The 19,163-nt window shown below is 43.4% G+C and overlaps 3 protein-coding genes across 3 annotated transcripts in view; 1 reads left to right on the top strand and 2 right to left on the bottom strand.

The window, feature by feature from the left end:
* The window catches only part of zgc:113263 (uncharacterized protein LOC503753 homolog), a gene marked incomplete at its 3' end in the record, with an annotated part of 15,775 nt that extends 12,660 nt beyond the window's left edge, over positions 1 to 3,115 (bottom strand). Inside the window, exons 1-4 of the mRNA XM_063218134.1 lie at positions 2,856 to 3,115; positions 2,169 to 2,273; positions 1,044 to 1,139; positions 506 to 616 (exon numbers count right to left, since the gene is read on the bottom strand). Coding sequence (XP_063074204.1) covers positions 506 to 616; positions 1,044 to 1,139; positions 2,169 to 2,273; positions 2,856 to 3,098 — 555 coding nt within the window. The remainder of the gene's footprint in view (positions 1 to 505; positions 617 to 1,043; positions 1,140 to 2,168; positions 2,274 to 2,855) is intronic.
* A 1,419-nt stretch (positions 3,116 to 4,534) lies between these two features.
* Positions 4,535 to 8,869, bottom strand: apex1 (APEX nuclease (multifunctional DNA repair enzyme) 1). Its single transcript, XM_063217853.1, has 5 exons — positions 8,756 to 8,869; positions 8,044 to 8,172; positions 7,547 to 7,713; positions 7,045 to 7,237; positions 4,535 to 5,799 (listed from the first exon to the last, which is right to left on the bottom strand). The coding sequence occupies exons 2-5, from the start codon at positions 8,102 to 8,104 to the stop codon at positions 5,285 to 5,287; spliced, it is 936 nt and encodes a 311-aa protein (XP_063073923.1). The 5' UTR covers positions 8,105 to 8,172; positions 8,756 to 8,869; the 3' UTR covers positions 4,535 to 5,284.
* Positions 8,870 to 9,042: 173 nt separating this feature from the next.
* Positions 9,043 to 17,326, top strand: osgep (O-sialoglycoprotein endopeptidase). Its single transcript, XM_063216857.1, has 12 exons — positions 9,043 to 9,155; positions 9,361 to 9,482; positions 9,585 to 9,704; positions 9,998 to 10,173; positions 10,675 to 10,770; positions 10,957 to 11,006; positions 11,244 to 11,322; positions 11,516 to 11,581; positions 12,649 to 12,739; positions 12,982 to 13,057; positions 15,178 to 15,276; positions 16,589 to 17,326. The coding sequence occupies exons 2-12, from the start codon at positions 9,368 to 9,370 to the stop codon at positions 16,626 to 16,628; spliced, it is 1,008 nt and encodes a 335-aa protein (XP_063072927.1). The 5' UTR covers positions 9,043 to 9,155; positions 9,361 to 9,367; the 3' UTR covers positions 16,629 to 17,326.
* Positions 17,327 to 19,163: the final 1,837 nt, after the last annotated feature.

Genomic DNA, 19,163 nt, shown 5'->3' on the forward strand with positions numbered 1-19,163 from the left:
TACAAATTGCCAGGGCAGTGCGATTCGCTCTTGAGAGGTGCACATTCTTGCCTTCAGCTCAGTTGCGTGTGTCCGTTCCATGGTTTTGTCATTTACAGTTCCGGAAAACAACTCTGTTGTGTCGTACAGTGTGAGCACTCTGGTTGCATCCGACCCTCGGGTCGCATACTGTAGTGTGAGGATGTGAGTGAGTCATGAGATGGGAACTTTTAAAGATATTTTTTTGGTCTTTTTCGCCTTATTTGAAAGGACAGTGCGAGAGGTGGACAGGAAACTAATTGGGAGAGAGACGGGAAGGGGTCGGCAAAGGACCCAGGCGTGGAATCGAACCCGAAACAGCCGCATGGCAGGCAAGCGCCCTACCGGTTGGCCACGCCAGGGCCAGATGGAAACTTTTAAACCCTGCAATTCACCTGCACAGTGTAAGCAGGAGCTGAATACCCGCGACTGAAAATATCGCAGTGTAAGCCAGACGTTAGGCTCAGTATTAGGAATAGACCCCTACCTGAGTGAGATCTGGCACTGGTAAGAGCTGCTCCAACCTGGAAACCAAGTCCAGCATCAGCCTCTGCAATGCTTTGGCATATTTGTAGCCATACTCCACAGGGAAGATATTCTGGGTGATCACAAATCGAATAAAACATGAATCAAATTTTAAAATATATATATGGAACAAGGGAACCCTACTAATCCTGTGCAACCAGCGTAGTACCAGACATTAGTAAAAAGGGATGCATTGTAAATAAATAACTAAATAGACATCCGTGTGGCACCAGATTTCTTCCCTTTTTACTAATATACATATATGTATATATACTGTACATACATGTATTTCTGCACTTCTGAACTGCACTGTACAGTACTGCACACCACATTACAGCATAATGTCATGGCATTAATAACAATGACATCTATTTTCTGTCTTCTTCACTGTATAAATTGAATCAACCTTTTTTAATGAAGTACTGTATTGAAGAATTGCACCCACAGTCCAATTCATTACAAAGACATACTGTACTGTATACTGGAGGTGTGAAACAGACCTGAAAGAAGTGGTCCCTCTCTGCTGGGTCTTTTAGCAAAGTCTGTATGAGCAAACGGAAGTTTGCCTCAGCCTCTTCCACCTCCTTATCAGGAACCTGTACAACATGGACGACATGGGTAAACGGTTAGGGTGTCAGATTTGTAGCCGCCCATCCTCCTGAGATACCCTGAGCATGGTACCGTCCTGCCGCGCTGCCTCCTTTCGGGCACCATTGGGGGCTGCCCCGTTGCACGGGTGAGGCATAAATGCAAATTCGTTGTGAGGAGTGTGCACTCGTGTGCTGTGGAGTGCTGTGTCACAATGACAATGGGAGTTGGAGTTTCCCAGTTGAGCTTTCACTTTCACACGTGTAACTGATGCCAAATAGCAGAGTTGGGCGGTCGAATGTTAGAAAACCTCCCTTCCGAAGCCTCATACAGTGTTGGTAGCACTGAGCTATCGGTCTAGACCTTCAGCTCCGTGGTATCGTGCTGTGCCTCCCATGTCTGAACTGGAGCACTGGCTGGCAGGTCACAGGCTCAAGCCCCAAGTGGTAAACTAGCACAGATGACCTCAGAGTTACACAGTTGCAGCCATTACTCAGCCCCCCCCCCCTTTTTTTAGAAGAGTCTGGACCATTGCCAGGAAGTTTGCCTCAGCCTCCACCAAATCCTCATCAGGAACGTGTACAACATGGGGCAGTCTTGGGTAAGCGGTTAGGGAAGTTGTTCTTAACCTGCAGTGCGGGCACCCTCTGGTGGTGTGCCAGAGATTGCAGAGGTTCATGGAATTTTGTTTTGGTTGAGGTTGTGACGAAACTTCTGCTTGAGAACTTTATAATTAGGATAAATCAAAACCCAATTAAAACGTGTTTGGGGCCCCATGACAAGTCATTATGGTATTGATTTATGTATTGATAATGTCTCGAGCAAGAATCATTGTCATTAATCGCTTAAATTGTTTTTTAGTGTGTAGGCCTATACATGTGTAGAAGCTTGGGTTGGGGGTATGCGGCTTGTCTTGGACACAGGGGTTGCTTTAAGAAACAAAGTTTCAGCAAACCACTGGGTTTAGGGCATCAGACTTGTAGCCCGAAACTTTTACTTTGTACTATGAAAAATTAAGAAAATATGTTTGCTCATACCTCTCGATTTGCCTTGCTCGCTGATGGGGCCCTTAAACGATCCAGGTGAGGCTGAAGGATTGTCATGTCAACCAGGGATTCTCCCCGACACAACTCCAAAATCAGCTGTCAACACACAAATCAACACCGTATGACCCCATCACAACTTTTAGTTTCATAGCAATATAACTATGAACATAGAGGTTATTGTGAACAGTGTTTTTACATTTTACAGTGTTTGTAGGCCTATTGTGGGGGCTTGGCTGTGGGGTTTGTCCCAGGTGCAAAAGGTGTTGACCCTTACACCTGATCATTATCAAGTCAAAGCTATACTGAAGTGGACATCCTGATTCAGAAAAGAAAAGGGTCCTTGCCTATTTGTTTCGCATAAAAACAATAAGCAAAGGCAGACAGTTGAACTAATTCATGCATTTAACAATAAGCAAAGGCAGACAGTTGAACTAATTCATGCATTTTTGCTTAAGACCTACAATTTTTCAACCCACCTCTGCCTGCCCAGTGCTAAAACATGTGTTGCCTTCATCAGGTTGTGTTTGTGTAGCTATTAATACCTTGGTTTCTGTGTTAACCAATGTTAACAACAGGGGGGAAATGTTGTCTGGCATTTTTTAAAACTGGTCTTTATTCAGTCAGAAAGAATAATCAGAAAGAATTGACATCATGCTCTCCTCAATGGAATTGACTTACCCTTGCTCGCACACCCAAAATCAGCTGGGCTCTTTGGCGATAACTCAGCAGTTCTGGAACGCACTCCGTTACTGTGGCGACAAACTCGTCCAGCATCCCATAATGTTGCACGTCCCCCTGCTGTGCCACTTGCCACATGGCAGCTGTAAGCAACCTCAGAGGGGGCACCATGAGCCGTAGCAGGGGCAACTGAAGATGGGAGTCTAAATGTTGAGTTTGAAATATCAGAACTTTAATAAGCATAGGCCTACGCACATGCGCCACAGCCATGCCAATACTCTGCATAATGCTCGCCTGGTCAACTACAACGCAATATGACATACCAATAAATAGGCTATTACTACTCAGACTCAGTTTGTGGACAATTTAATCTCAATTATACGCACCGGCGGTGGCGATGCTTGCGAGACATCGTATTTCCATTTTTCAAACACTTCCAAGTTCTTCTAGGTGTGCAAATTCATTAAAAAAGGCAAAATCTTGTTGAGGTGTGAATATCATCAGTGCCGGCGTGGTCAATATCAGATGTGGCCAATATTGGCATTGGCCTTTGCCAATAAATTAGTTCCAGATTTGCATTAGGCTCTCGCCAATGTTTTAAGTGCCTGCCCAAAATCCAGTCTAATCCGCTTCAGTCTGGTTCAGTCCTAATGAAGACTTCTCCCTCTAGTGGTGGGACCACGTTAATAGGGTTTTCGCCGTTTTAGTAAGACGCCAAAACAAAACAAAACCCTGAGGTGACCTGATTACTCTCTACGAATCGCTATCCCAAAAGTTGCATCCATTGGGTTTGTTTCTGTTTGTTTAAAAACGGTGTCGGGAACTTTTTCTTCACAGACACACGTGAAATAAAATGTATGTCCGCGAACACCTGTGTCCAGCAGTGACATTATTTTGGCTGCCTGTGGGACTTTTAATATGACACAGGTAGTTGTCGTGGAAGAATTCCGTAAAAACAGTGCGACAAACATTGCTGTTGTTCGGTGTTTGATTCATATCTACGAAGAATATCAGCCTCTTTGATTTCTGATGCAGTGTAGTATATTTGTTGTATTCCCTGTGCCACTGTTAGCGACATTATAGATGTGGTTATATTTTGTAACAAATTAACCATCGTTTCTGGGTATCATACAACCCTCCCCTCTATCTGAATACAAACTCCTGCACCCCGAGCTTCCCACCTAATCTTTTTGGTTGTACACTCTGGACAAGTAACATTACAGTAGTACAGTTAAATCAACTGTTTTTCGACTGGCGACAATGGGACGGAATCCATTGGACTGCAAAGGTCTGCTCCCTTTATATGCTTACGAAACATTGGTGTGTTGTGCTTTCTACTTAGGCTACTTCACATTAGAGCATGACACGTGTCAATTCAGTACAGTACACTCTGGACAAGTAACATTACAGTAGTACAGTTAAATCAACTGTTTTTCGACTGGCGACAATGGGACGGAATCCATTGGACTGCGGGACCCACAGGAATTCCTGAAAAATGTCATCCTCTACTTCACATCACACTGACTAATACCAGTGCTGGAAGTAACGGCGTGCACAGACCTACCGAGGCCAGGAGCGAAGGGGGCCCTGAACTGAACCCAAAACTCCTGTGCTCCTTCAGCACACCACGCCCCCCCTCAACATTACTGCAAATTTAAAAAGTTTCAGACAAATAAAGCTGATTTTCTTAAAAAGTACTATTTATTAAGGAGCATGGTTACAACACTTTCATCATGTTTAAAAAAAAAAAAAAATCAAATGGACTTTTGGACTTAGTACATGTTTGTCATAAAAGAAGGACGTTTGACCATTTGTTTTTGGAAGCAAACAATTTGGTTTTGTTTGACAGTAGACATTACAGAACTTCCAACCATGTCAAAGAAAACATTGTAGCACCAGGAATACAACAAAGGTCTTGGCAGCCATCTGGAATTAGCAACAAAGCCAAAGGCGATCTCCGAATAGTTACAATACATTACAGTACAACTCAAAATGCACCAACCAACAGCAGTTCTGACAATGGGTGACTTCATGATGGGACTGCGGAAAATTGAGGAAGCCTTGGGGGTGTGGGGGGTGTTCCAAAAAACATGGTTCAGTTGCAAACTAGATAAATTAACCTTAATCTTAGAAGTTAACCTGTACACAGTCGTAAATCACCTAATACAAGAGCCTAGAGTCCTCTGACTGCAGACCATCTACTAGCAGGTTTATCACTCTCGATAGGTCAACTTAGCCAGGTTTATTGCCAAACCATGTTCTTGGGAATACCCCCTTGGCCCAACAACAGACACACTCAATTCTCTGTTTCGGTGACATTTTTTTCTCGTTTTTGACACTTTCGTTGACACTAAACTACTACTTACCAACCAACCGTTTTTAACCACCAACACTAGGGTTTACGAGGTAGGCTACTGTTGTTAACGACTCTAGACGGCCAGGTGCAAGGTGATGGGGCAGTGGTCGCTGCCCATGGCAGTGTTGCGAATCTTGCTGTCGCACAGGCCGGGCAGCAGCGCCTTGGACAGCACAAAGTAGTCCAGCCTCCAGCCGACGTTCTTGGAGCGTGCGTTCATCATGTAGGTCCAGAAGGTGTAGGCGAAGCCCTGTTCCGGGTAGAGCTCGCGGAAGCTGTCCACGAAGCCGGCCTCCAGCAGCTCGGTGAAGCCCTGGCGCTCCTCGGGCGTGAAGCCGGCGTTCTTCTTGTTGCCCTTGGGGTTCTTGAGGTCAATCTCCTGGTGCGCCACGTTCAGGTCGCCGCACAGCACCAGGGGCTTCTGGGCGTCCAGGCCGCTCAGGTAGGCGCGGAAGTCCACGTCCCAGGTCTTGCGGTAGTCCAGGCGCACCAGGCCGCGGCTGGCGTTGGGCACGTAGGCCGTCACCAGGAAGAAGGCGGGGAACTCGGCCGTGATCACACGGCCCTCCTTGTCGTGCTCCTCCTTGCCTGGACAGGTAGAGAATGGAGGGAGGGTGGGGAAATGAAAAGGGGAAGAGGGAATGGGGGGAGAAGGAGGGAGAGAGTCAGGGAAAAAAGTGAAGGGGGGATTAAGGTAAACCGAGGGGAGGGGAAAAGAGAGGGAGGGAGACAGAGTGAAAAAGTTGCAGTTAGCCATATGCCTTTTTTCCAGTAGTCTGCAGACAGTAGAACACCTGGTAAACAACAATACTTTTTTCCAATGTTATTACATGGCTATTGTGTTCAGGTGTTGGTTTTTGGTGCCTGGACCAAATTATGTCGTTAGAGAACAGGTGGAAATTACATGAATAAACAAAATCCTACTGAACAATGATCTGAAGTGTGTACACTAGGGGTGTCAAACACAAGACCCCAGACTTGTAGAGAAAAAAAATGAACACTGTCAAAATAAGAAGTAAATGTCTAACCCATTACAAAGCTGCAGTTGTCTCCGATGTCAGGTTTTTTTTTTTTTGGTCGCCATACAATCAATGCTCCCGATATACCCACTGCCATCCACATCAACATGGTTGACTAGCAATGTGATTGCAATATGAAGAAGAAATTTGCAATATTTTGCACTTATGTTACTGGTCCGGCCTACTTGAGATCAAATATGCTGTATGTGGCCCCTGAATTGAAATGAGTTTGACACCCCTGGTGTGTACATTTTGTGAAACCCTGTAAAATTGTCTGTACATGCCATGTCACCTGACATGCTTTTTTTCCCCAGATTTTTTTTTTGGTCTTTTTTACTTTATTCATAATAGTACAGTGCAGATGGTGACAGGAAACGAGTTGGGAGAGAGAGACATGGAAGGGTTGGCAAAGGACCCGGGCCGGGAATCGAACCCGGGTCAGCCGCATAGCAAACGAGTGCCATATGCGCCATGATAGGGCTTAAAATTATTTTTATTTAAAGGGCAGCAAATGCCAGCCAGACAGGCCAGATCATTCATTTTTAATTACTTCGTAATTCATGAATGGTCTGATTAAGCTTCTCTGGGGAGGGTTTAGTCGTCCTCCAGGCGGACAGCCACTAAGCAAACACACTCGGGCGCAAAATAACATACGCCATGAACGTCAACTGTCAGCGATTGGTCACCACTCATTTCAAACCAGAGCTGAGCTCACTCCTCCCACACAAGCGCTCCAAGACATCGAGTATCCAGACCAAAAATGAATTACAAAGTAATTAATGAGGTCTGGTGAAACCAGGCTAAGCAAACGCACCGATGCCGTAGGTGACCTTGATGGGCTCTGTCTTGCACAGTATGGCCACTCCGCTGTAGCCCTCCTTCTCCTCGGAGCCGGCCCAGTACTTGTGCGGGTACTCGGGCATGGAGGTGATGTCGGCGGGCAGGGCCTTCTCCGCACACTTAGTCTCCTGCAGACAGAGGACGTCCGGCGCCTCCTCACGCACCCACTGCTCACAACAACAACAACAACAAAAAAACAAAAAGCAGCAGCATAAACAATAGGTAATGGTTACAAAAATACAAAAGGGTAGCTTTTGTTACATGTTCTTCACATGTAACTAGATATAGAAAGGAATCGAAACAGAATTACGTATTAAAAAATTGCCATCCAAACAATATGCTACACCACAATACATGGGCACAGGGATGACCAAACCCATACCACGCCCCATTTCCATTTCATCCGTGGCAACAATCTTTCTATCCTGCTTGCAGTCTACATACTGTACACACTCTGTTCACCCTGCAACACTCACGTCAAGGCCCTTCTTTTTGACCCATGCACGTAGGCCGTCCACATTCCAGGAGGTGATCTTCATGTTGGCGTCGCGGCCATCCTTGCTGGTCAGCTTGTCTGGAGGGTCCTCGTACAAGATGGGGGCCTCTGGCTCCTTCCCTTTCTTCCCCTTCTTTGCCTCAGGCGCTGTTGGAGGAGATTTAAATTAACTGTCAATAAAAGTCATGCTCCACAGCAGTCTCAGCATTTCCTTGACAATTCTGCTTGAGCACAGTGGTGGGCAACTCAGGTCTGGGGAACACATGCGGCCCACTGAGTCATTTCATCTGGCCAGCAGAGCACATACTAAATTACATTAGTACGTTATTTCTTATTTAAGAAGATCTGGCCCTTCAATCAATAATCAAAAGTAATCCCAATGTGATGTGGAAATAATCGCCCACCACTGGTTTACAAGCAATACAATTGGGTTCGTCGTGCTATAGGCCTACTTTTCTACAGGCCTGTTCTACATACCTGCGCCGTTTTCTCCATTTTCTCCATCGACTGCGCCTTCAGCCTTGCTTCGCTTGGACATGTTTGCACGGTGAAGACCACACACTCCCCTCAAGCACACAACACGCACACACAGGTGCACACGGGAACCTGCACCAAGAAAAAGTAGGCCCATCAGTGTTATGTCAGGAAGCTGTACAACAATGAATGTGTAGATAAGGCGTGCAATCTAATTTGTGTTGCAAAAGCAAATTTTAACATTGCACTGTAGGACACAATTCCATCAAAACAGCGACCTTCAAGACTTGATCCTTGATGCTGCACAAAAGTGGACAACTGAGTGGACGGAGAAGCTTTGCTCGCCTATGTTAGCCAAATGCAGAAGAACAATTAGCTAGATCCTGCTAAGATTAGCCTGCTGCAAAACAGGACACAGTAGTGCGCGACATAATCCAGTATCCCCCTTCTGCGTAAGCGAGTCAATGCAATTGGTCAATGTTAAATATACTGCGAGACATCTTATTCCCAACATAAATATGACTCGCAAATGTGTGAACCTTAGCAATGGTGATTGGCCCAAGACGCGTCTTTGTAATGACTGACTGCTATTTACACAGGCGCTCATTCATTCCTCCAATTGCAATGCAATCATCGTTTTCGGATAGCCTCGCACCCCAAATATAATACCTATCACACATGCAATCGAGGCTTGCAGGAAATGTCATAAACTCACCGAGCACTTTGGAAACTATCGTAAACACTCCGCTGTAACTTCAAAGCCTCCGAGTCGTCCAGTAGCAGCAGCAAACAACAATGCACAAATCAGAAGAACGCGTGGTTGCTTTTTTAGCTGCCCAAACTATTGCCTGGAAATGTATGTTGCATAACACATTGGTGTAAGCTAATTGAAGAATTTATCAGTGCCTGTCTGGGCACCGGTTGAAAATGTTTTTTTGTGCTGACGTTTTTTTGTCTCCATTAGACATGTATGCGTATTTTGTATTTTAGTTTTGATCAGGAAATGTATGAAACACTTGTTATGGGTCCTGATTAAACTAACACGGCGTAAAGTGTGTTAGGAATCGGCATCGTGTTTACAAATTTTCAAGACATTGATTAAAGTTGCTTGAATGGTAAGTATGTATGACTTGTGGATTTCCGAAGTCGAGATAAGTATTAAAACCTGAATTACTGCATGGACCTGGCAAGAATGCCAGTCCTTGTGGTTCGTTGTTTTAAAGAAAGCTTGTGAAAAACGCAATTGACAAGAGTGCAAGAAATGTACAAAGTAAACACATCCCTCCATATTTCATGCTCATTTCCTTCCTTTCCTTTTAGCATCGCCATGACAGTTGTCATTGGGTTTGAAGGAAGTGCCAACAAAATTGCCGTGGGGATTGTAAGAGATGGAGAGGTGCTCTCAAACCCCAGACGCACCTACATCACGCCACCTGGCCAAGGTAAACCAGAGAGGTTCTATTCTAAGTAGACTAGGCCTACACGAATAAATAGAAGTCACACCTCGATCACATCACATTATAACTCTTTCATAATCTCCCCAGGGTTTCTGCCCAGTGAGACTGCTAAGCATCACCGCGCTGTGATTCTGACAGTTCTTCGAGAGGCACTGGATGAAGCTGGACTGACACCTGCTGATATTGACTGTGTAGCATACACCAAAGGCAAGTTAAACTGATGATAATATAAATGTCTTGGCACACTAAGTCCTTCATATTCCTCCACATTGCCACTTTAGGTTTTGTTACAGCAGTGCATTGCTCAAAATCATCACAAAATAAATAAAAGGCTGTTATAATAAAAATTCACTGATGGGCCTTTGAAAGACTCTAAAACTGTTTTGATGAATAGAAAGGAAGATGAACATGAGCAAAGAAAGAAAAATGAAGAATGATTTTTAGCACAAAAAAAAACCCTTACTTCCTTGTTGTCGTTCTCACAATGCCCGATGCTGCAGGTCCTGGCATGGGTGCACCTCTTGTGACGGTGGCTCTGGTGGCGCGGACAGTGGCACAGCTGTGGGGGAAACCCCTGCTGGGCGTCAACCACTGCATTGGGCACATCGAGATGGGACGCCTCATCACTCATGCCAACAACCCCACGGTGCTTTATGTCAGCGGCGGAAACACACAGGTGGGTCATTTCATGTGAAATCGTACACTTTTGAGGTCCGACCGACATGGATGAGGTCAAGGGAGCATTGATGAGATCAAGTTACACAAGTTAAACAATGTTAAGGTGTTTGTTTAAAAAAAAAAAAGTTGAGAACCACTGCACAAACCAGTAGATCCTAATTACAACATGTCCTATTTGCACGGCGGTCAAATTAATCACTCCTTTTAAGTCACTACATGCACAGTAGAAGAGTATTCCAAGACCCTGACTCAGTAGTACAGCAGGTTAGGTTAACCTGGGGTAGTGGTAAATCCTCAGAAGAGCCTGGAGTCCTCATTTTCTTAACTTAATGACACCTGTGGGCTAATCTATTTCCAGGTTCACTACTTCCTATAGGTTGGCTTAGAGAGGTTTATCACTTGGCCAGCTTCATGGAATACTCCCCAGCTTGATATGTGTAAGCTTGTGTTGCTTTATGATTTAAAACTATTATCATACCTTACTTGTCTCTCCTTACAGGTGATTGCTTACTCTGAGCGGAGATACAGGATATTTGGGGAAACCATTGATATTGCAGTTGGAAATTGCCTGGATCGATTTGCCAGAGTCATAAAAGTAAGATTTTATTTAGAGTTATTATTTTTCTCCTATTTATGTATTTATTCATTCAAACACATGTATGTTGTGGTGTTCTGACATTAGTTGCAAGCCCAACTGTATAAAATATTGTGAATGTAAATGTTTTAAATGGTTATTATAAATGAAGTGAAGTGTATTTATTTTTCTCTCCCTTGGTTGCAGATATCAAACGACCCTAGTCCAGGATACAACATTGAACAGATGGCTAAAAAGTAAGAAATATGGTTTATTGAGGGTGGTACTTGTTGGGTTGCGAAATTGTAGATTTCAATAACAAATTTTGCTGAGTGAAAAGTTAGGGGGCTCTAGGGTGGATTGGTGTTGTTCACCCAAGAATAGTCACTGATTCAGAGATGTGTGTGTGTGTGTGTGTGTGTGTGTGTGTGTGTGTGTGTGTGTGTGTGTGTGTGTGTGTGTGTGTGTGTGTGTGTGTGTGTGTGTGCATTTAGGGGCAGTCAGTACGTTGAGCTGCCATACACTGTAAAAGGCATGGATGTGTCCTTTTCTGGAATATTGTCATACATTGAGGTGAGTTAAACTGCATCTTGCTGAGAATTTAACACATGTTGCATGAAAACAAATGACAAATGTGTGTACTTAACTCAAATGAACTCATCTCTCTCTCTCTCTCTCTCTCTCTCTCTCTCTCTCTCTCTCTCTCTCTCTCTCTCTCTCTCTCTCTCTCTCTCTCTCTCTCTTTCTCTCTCTGTGCTAATCCTAGGAAGCAGCACATAAGATGTTGAGTTCTGGACAGTGCACTGCAGAGGACCTATGTTTTTCTCTTCAGGTAACCTTTGCATGGGCATAGAATAGTCCTGATGGAAACATACATAGATACAAGCTCATTAATAATTTCGGTTGTAGCAGAAAACACACTGAAATCCAAAATGTATTGACATCGTATAAGATGGTGTGTACAGGAGTGCAGTAATAATTTCTGCTTTAACTGGTTTAGGATTAGTCGTTTCAAAAACGCACAATTCATGCAAATATCCATTTTCAAAAAGTGAACAGGAAAAAGTCAGACCATGAACTTCTATCTGCTTATCTACTGTATGAACATAGATAGATGTGTATACAACATACAATACAATACATACAACGTGTATTTATATAGCGCAGTATCACAACAAGGAAGTCTGTGAAAGGCAGTATGCAGGTGTATGCAGTAGAACAGGGATGGGCAACTTTCATGATAAGGAGGGCCACATTTTTTCATGGCCACGATCGGAGGGCCACATGACCATGGACCTGACTGCAACTTGGTGCAGTTGGTTGCTCACTGACTGCTGATATTGTTTGGAAGGAATAGGAGTGTTCTCAATCGGCCAACAGTGTAATTACAACAGATGAATTTAGTAGTGGTTTAAAATAATCCTGTCATTATTATTTTTAAGTTAGATTTTATCTAAGGGCCACAATGAGTGAGGAGGGGGTCGCATGTGGCCCCTGGGCCTCCAGTTGCCCATCCCTGCAGTAGAAGAAGTAAATTCATGATGTTATATGAAATGCAACACTAGTACATCACATGATATTAGGTGTTCCGCCTGTTATTCCACTGTACCCAATGAGTTCCTATTGAGTATTTTGACTTTTTTTCCACATCAGAATAACCATTGTGAGCTATTCTGTGTTCATGTTGTAACTGAAGTGCAGTTCATTGGTTTGCATTGTGATAACATACATGCATATAGTTCCATCCAAAGTGACTTACAATAGGGGACAGGGCACGATTCTCACAGACCGTATTCCAATGTGATCCAGTGACAGATGGGGACCAGAGTATGCCCATCCATGCCTTGCTTGTTGCCGAGGTGATGAGTTAATGGAATGTACCTTTGTTCTGTTGCCCAGGAGACGCTGTTCTCCATGCTGGTGGAGATCACGGAGAGGGCCATGGCCCACTGTGGCTCACAGGAAGTGCTCATCGTCGGGGGCGTGGGCTGTAAGTCACATGATGGCACAAGTTAGCCAATGACCTTCTTAGTGGATGGATGGACGGTTAGATGGATTCAGTCATATACTGTTAGTTCACTGAATTCAGACAAAAATCAGTAATGGCATCGTTTATTTTTTTGCCCATATGCTTTATGTACCATAGACGTTGTCTATTTTCTGTCCTAATCTGTGTCATGGTTTAAGATGTTGAAATTATACATACATTCTCTCTCTCTCTCTCTCTGAAAGGCAATCTGCGACTGCAGGAGATGATGGGTGTCATGTGTAAGGAACGGGGGGCCAAGCTGTTCGCCACAGATGAGAGGTGAGATCCAGATCTGGTCATGTCGGTCAGTTGTGGCATGCTGGTTAGTGAGTTGGTCTTTCAATGAGACAGGCTCCAGGTTAAGGCGTCAGACTTGTAGCCCAAAGGCTTCCAGATCAACTCCCGACCCGTCAAGTTGGTGGGGGGAGTCATTTAGCCAGTGCTCTCCCCCATCCTCCTCCATGACTGAGATACCCTGAGCACCGTCCTGCCGCACTGCTCTCTTTCGGGCGCCATTGGGGGCTGCCTCCTTGCACGGGTGAGGCATAAATGCAATTTTGTTGTGTGCAGTGTGCACTTATGGGCTATGGAGTGCTGTGTCACAAGGACAATGGGAGTTGGGCTTTCACTTTCACTTTCAGGGTTGTCCATTATTGTTACCACCGCTAAGGAGGTTATGTGTTGAGCAATGCTGCTCACAATTTATATTGTAAAAGTAACTACATTGGTAGTTGTAATTACCTGGCCTCCCGCAGGGGCGTTTTGTCCAGGTATTGCAATCAAAGACCATCAGTTAGGAAGGGATAGTTCACAAGGAATTGCTTAAGGTTTGACGAGGTTGGACTCCCGCCAGTTTGGTGGGGGGAGTGATTTTAACCAGTGCTCTCCTCCATCCTCCTTCATGACAGAGGTACGCTGTTGCTGAGCATGGTACCATCCCACCACTCTGCTCTCTTGGGGTGCCATTTGGAGCTGCCCCCTTGCATGGGTCAGTGAGGCATAAATCAGGAGGGCTTTCACTGCTATGTCTATGATATGCCATGCCCTTTTAGGAGACTAGTGGGGGTTCAGAATGAATGGAGTTCAGTGGAGAAAACGTAAAGTCCAGCCCATTAAGGAGACCAGAACAAATCTCACGTTGTTGTGTTGTCGACACGTGGGGTACACGTCAAACTAACTCGTCCCGTCCTTTGCTTTTGCTCGTGGCCCCGGTATGCAAGGCTCAACACTGATGATCACAGTTTTATTCAGTATCTTGCAAAAGCACTAAGGTCATTATCTCATTTGCAAATAATGGGATAATGCGATGGTGAATGGGGAAAAGCCCCCCAAACCTTGCTTTGCATAGCAATATTTTCCACAGCCCAAGAAGCATTGTGTGGTGCTATGACGGCCATCTTGGATGAATGGCAGCCATCTTGGATGAGCAGCCGTGGCCTAGTGGTTAGAGAGTTGGTCTTTCAATCTAGGGATTGCAGGTTGGAATCCCCCCCTGACCTCTCCCTACATCTCTATCCATGGCTGAAGTGCCCTTGAGCAAGGCACCTAACCCCACATTTCTCCAGGGACTGTTACCAAAACCCTAAGTGCAATATAATGTAATGTAATATGAGCAAAAATTATGCCAGTGCAGATGTTCTTTGTGAGCCCCCATTGCCATGTATCAGTTGATCAATTTGTGGCACTAAATATTTTAATTCTGTGGTGCTGCACCGTAGAATAATCTATGTATGGGAAACACTGTGTAGGTTGGCGGGGAAAGTTTTGTTTTCTCCACAGAGGTGGGGTGACAAGGCACAAGGCCACAAGCAACAAGATAGGACATAAATACGTACTTTTATTGGCACCCTTAGAACAACCGATCTTGATTAACATTTAAAATCACCCTGTCTGTGTCTGTGCTTGTGGGTTTGTCCACTGGATTTGTCAACCCATCTGAAAATACTGTAATACTGAAAAGGACCACTAGGTGGCAGTCACCACAAAAATATGACCCTGGTGGTTGACAGAGAGAGAGAGAGAGAGAGAGAGAGATCTGCCTTTAGCTGAATGTATGCATGCCTGTGATATACTGTATGTTAATATGTCGTGCAGTAATGATGTACTGTGTACTGTGTATTGTCGATCTATCTATGCTGCTTGTCACCTTAATTACCTTCAGGATTAATAAATGTTACTATACTTTCCTCAATAATATCTTGTTCTTGTGGAACAATTCTGTGGAATTTTGACAAGAAACAGTGCTTAAACTGTATTCTAGTATTTTGTAACTACAGTGTACATTCCATAGTTAAAGCCTGCCAATGACAAAACAGGATTCTATTTCACTGTATCATGCTGGTTACTAATGACCAATGTATAGATATCTATTGCTATAAAATGATGCACTATATTTGCAGATTTTGCATTGACAACGGAGCGATGATTGCACAGGCTGGCTGGGAGATGTTTCGCTCTGGTCAAGTAACAGCGCTGCCAGATTCCTGGATCACCCAAAGGTAATCAGACCATCAATAAACTAAAATGGGCACTCGGTAGAGCGCAAACCTTTGCCTACGCCACTTATTTTTTTCTGGCCATCTTCAGAGTGTGGGGCATAACATTCTCCAAATTTTGGTGTTAGTTTCATTTAAATCGGACCGGAATATCGTACTATTACATTTTTGGCCCAGTCTTGACCTCTTATTCAATTCAGCATGCACACGTTGTTCTGGCATATAGTGCTTGGCAAAGAAAAATGTTTTTGACCTTTTCGTGACCTTGACCTTGAGCTTTGACCCAATCACTCCCAAAAAGTAATCGATTGTTCCTTGGGTCATGACCAATCATCCCAGTAAATTTCATGAAAATCGGCGCAATTTACGTTTTTGACCTTTTCGTGACCTTGACCTTGAGCTTTGACCCAATCACTCCCAAAAAGTAATCGATTGTTCCTTGGGTCATGACCAATCATCCCAGTAAATTTCATGAAAATCGGCGCAATTTACGTTTTTGACCTTTTCGTGACCTTGACCTTGAGCTTTGACCCAATCACTCCCAAAAAGTAATCGATTGTTCCTTGGGTCATGACCAATCATCCCACTAAATGTCATAAAAATCGGCTGAATTTACGTTTTTGACCTTTTCGTGACCTTGACCTTTGACCCAATCACTCCCAAAAAGTAATCGATTGTTCCTTGGGTCATGACCAATCATCCCACTAAATTTCATAAAAATCGGCTCAATTTACGTTTTTGACCTTTTCGTGACCTTGACCTTTGACCTTTGACCCAATCACTCCCAAAAACTAATCGATTGTTCCTTGGGTCATGACCAATCATCTCACTAAATTTCATAAAAATCGGCTCAGTTCTGTCTGAGTTATACAAAGTACAAACAAACATTTTGACCTTGACCTTTGACCTTTGACCCAATCACTCCCAAAAACTAAACGATTGTTCCTTGGGTCATGACCAATCATCCCACTAAATTTCATAAAAATCGGCTCAGTTCTGACTGAGTTATACGAAGTACAAACAAACAAACAGACATATTCACAAATAAATACACGGCGGGCAAAACATATTGCACATAACGCAACATATAACGCACTGTACGGACAGGCCACATTGCCCATGGAGACCCAGGTTCAAATTCGGCCTGGTTCATTTCCCAACCCTGACCCATATCTCTCTCCCAGGTTCTTCCTGACATAATCTCTAATGTCCTATTGTCAAGAAATGCACAGAAAACCACAAATGTATTGTGTAAAAATGGACTGTTTGTTGTTTTGAAATGTAATGAATCTGAATCTGTCCTTGTGTGCTACAGGTACAGAACAGATGAAGTTGAGGTGACGTGGAGAGACTGACAGCAGGATTCTCAGCACGGGATGGAAAATAGAAACACCTGTAGAAGAATCAAGTGGGACACAGACAGTGCGATAGTTTATGAAGGTTGGTCTGCATACTACAATTTAAGCGCCAAAAAATAAACTTTATTAAATCAGAACGGCAAGCTTTGATCACCCTGAATCTTCATCAGGCACATGCACATGCATATGCTGAATGAATAAATTTGACATTCTTCACTTCGTATATAAAAGGAAATGGGTGGTTTAGTTTCAAAAATTCAAAGGACCACAATGGAAATGCACTTTTGAGCTTCATTGTGTTCATCCTGACTCTCCATTTTAGTCTTAAGTGTGTTTATTAAAGTTGATGAAATTTATTTTATTTATTTTATTGAGCTTATTTCGTATTGTGCAGACCTATCTACTTTCTGACATTTTTGTCGGGCACCTGCAACAAGTGACTTTGGATGTGCGCATCCTACCCAAAATAACAGAAGACACTGTGATCCATCAGTTTTGTGCTTGATGATGGAGAAACTGATAATGCGGCAACCAAAAGAATGGGGGGAAACTAGCATGTCTGTACCATGTGGGACGACTAGTTGTTATCCATTGTAAACTGTAAACTGAATGTGATCTTGATGTGGAGAGTTCCTATCTGTCTGTTGCTAATAAATTTGAGAGGAGTTTTTGTAAGTATAATTTGCTTTTTGGTGAATGATTGAGATATTGGGAAAGGGTCTTCTGCCATTCACTTGGCAATAGGGGCCATTTCACACACACACACACACACACACACACACACACACACACACACACACACACACACACACACACACACACACACACACACACACAGACCTTGAAAAGTACAGTAGCAGACAGCAGTGCATCCCATTTCCCATGATGTGTATTAAAACTATTTCTGTGCATCTCCCATCTCACCCAGCACTATGGCATGATCACTGTGGGCCTGTACAGGGTGCTGTTTGTGGTATTTGCATGGAAATAATTTGCATTGGCTGCATGAACTGCATGCCTGGATGCTCAAGATGATATTTATAGACCCTCAAACATGAGCGACTAAAGAACAAGAGCAATTTTATTGTTTAGCAGAGATGACTTCATTCATTTTCATTTTGACATTTCTCATTCATTTACATGGTAAGAATCTAATCTAATTTATTCTAAATTAATACATTATTAAATAATTTAGGGTTATGTCATATGATGTGTTTAATTATTCAATGGCTCAGATTAAATGTATTCTGTGTTTCACAGGATCCAGAGGACAGTACACTGTGACTCAGACTCCTGCAGTATTGTCTGCTACTCCTGGACAAACTGTCACTTTGAACTGTAAAGTCAGCAGTGATGTCTACCTCGATTTTGATGGTGATAACTATCTGCACTGGTACCATCAGGTGTCTGCAGAGCCTCCTAAACTCCTGATTAAATTGGCAAATCAACGCCAGTCTGGTACTCCATCTAGATTTACTGGTAGTGGATCCAGAAGTGATTTCACTCTGACCATCAGTGGAGTTCAGGCTGAGGATGCAGGAGTTTACTACTGTCAGAGTCTCCACTGGCCTGGAAGTAACAGGGTGTTCACACAGTGATAAAGAGCCGAACAAAAACCTCCTTCCATAACATCACACATGACTGCACTGCTACCATCACTCAGAGCAGATGTCAAGAGTGGTTACCGGTACTTCAGGAAAAAAAAAACATTTCACATTTTCATTTCTTAGCTATTTTGAAGATACATTACATAGGCCTACACAATACAACTGCATTACAGTATATTAATAGCCTCACAATAACCACAACCTGCATAAGTTCTATATTCAGTTTCAGAGCAACAGAATCACTACAACCATCACCAGCAAGGGCGAGACCCCCTCTGAAATGTTAAGATCATTTATCAATCATGACAAGATTTAGTTCAGTTCATTTCAGGTTAATTTGTATTATCACATATGCTCAGTGCTGCAGAATTACAATTCATATTCTGTCAGTCCTGCCAACAACAGATAACATACTGTGCATCAACTAAATCATAAAAAGACCACAGATATGATTACAAGTGAAATTTTGAGGACATTTTTAAAAGCATCATTGTAAAAGTATGAATTCCAAAAGGTTCCCAGTGTATGAAACTAAGTGAAAGTATTACCAAGGTAATTACATAAACCTCACTGCTCTTGAGAGTACTCATTTTATTCTGGTCATTTTGACACTCACCATAGTAGTGTATTAATCCATTATAGCCTTTAATCCATTGTAAAGTCAGACTCCAGAGCACTGCAATAGGAGCCACAGTGAAAAGAAATCCAGAATTGCTCCAGAAAAGTTTATTTCATTATTCTAAAAATCCATTACATGTATTAAAAAAAAGAAAAATGAGAGGACATAGTCTTGAGAAGTAGTGCACGTTACAAAAACCCATTCCATCTCCCATGATGTCTATTAAAACTATTTGTGTGCATCTTCCATCTCATCCAACACTATGGCATGATCACTGTGGGCCTGTACACGCTGCAGTTTGTGGTA

This window comes from Engraulis encrasicolus, chromosome 15 (assembly GCF_034702125.1).
Source record: "Engraulis encrasicolus isolate BLACKSEA-1 chromosome 15, IST_EnEncr_1.0, whole genome shotgun sequence".
Classification (NCBI taxonomy): Eukaryota; Metazoa; Chordata; class Actinopteri; order Clupeiformes; family Engraulidae; genus Engraulis; species Engraulis encrasicolus.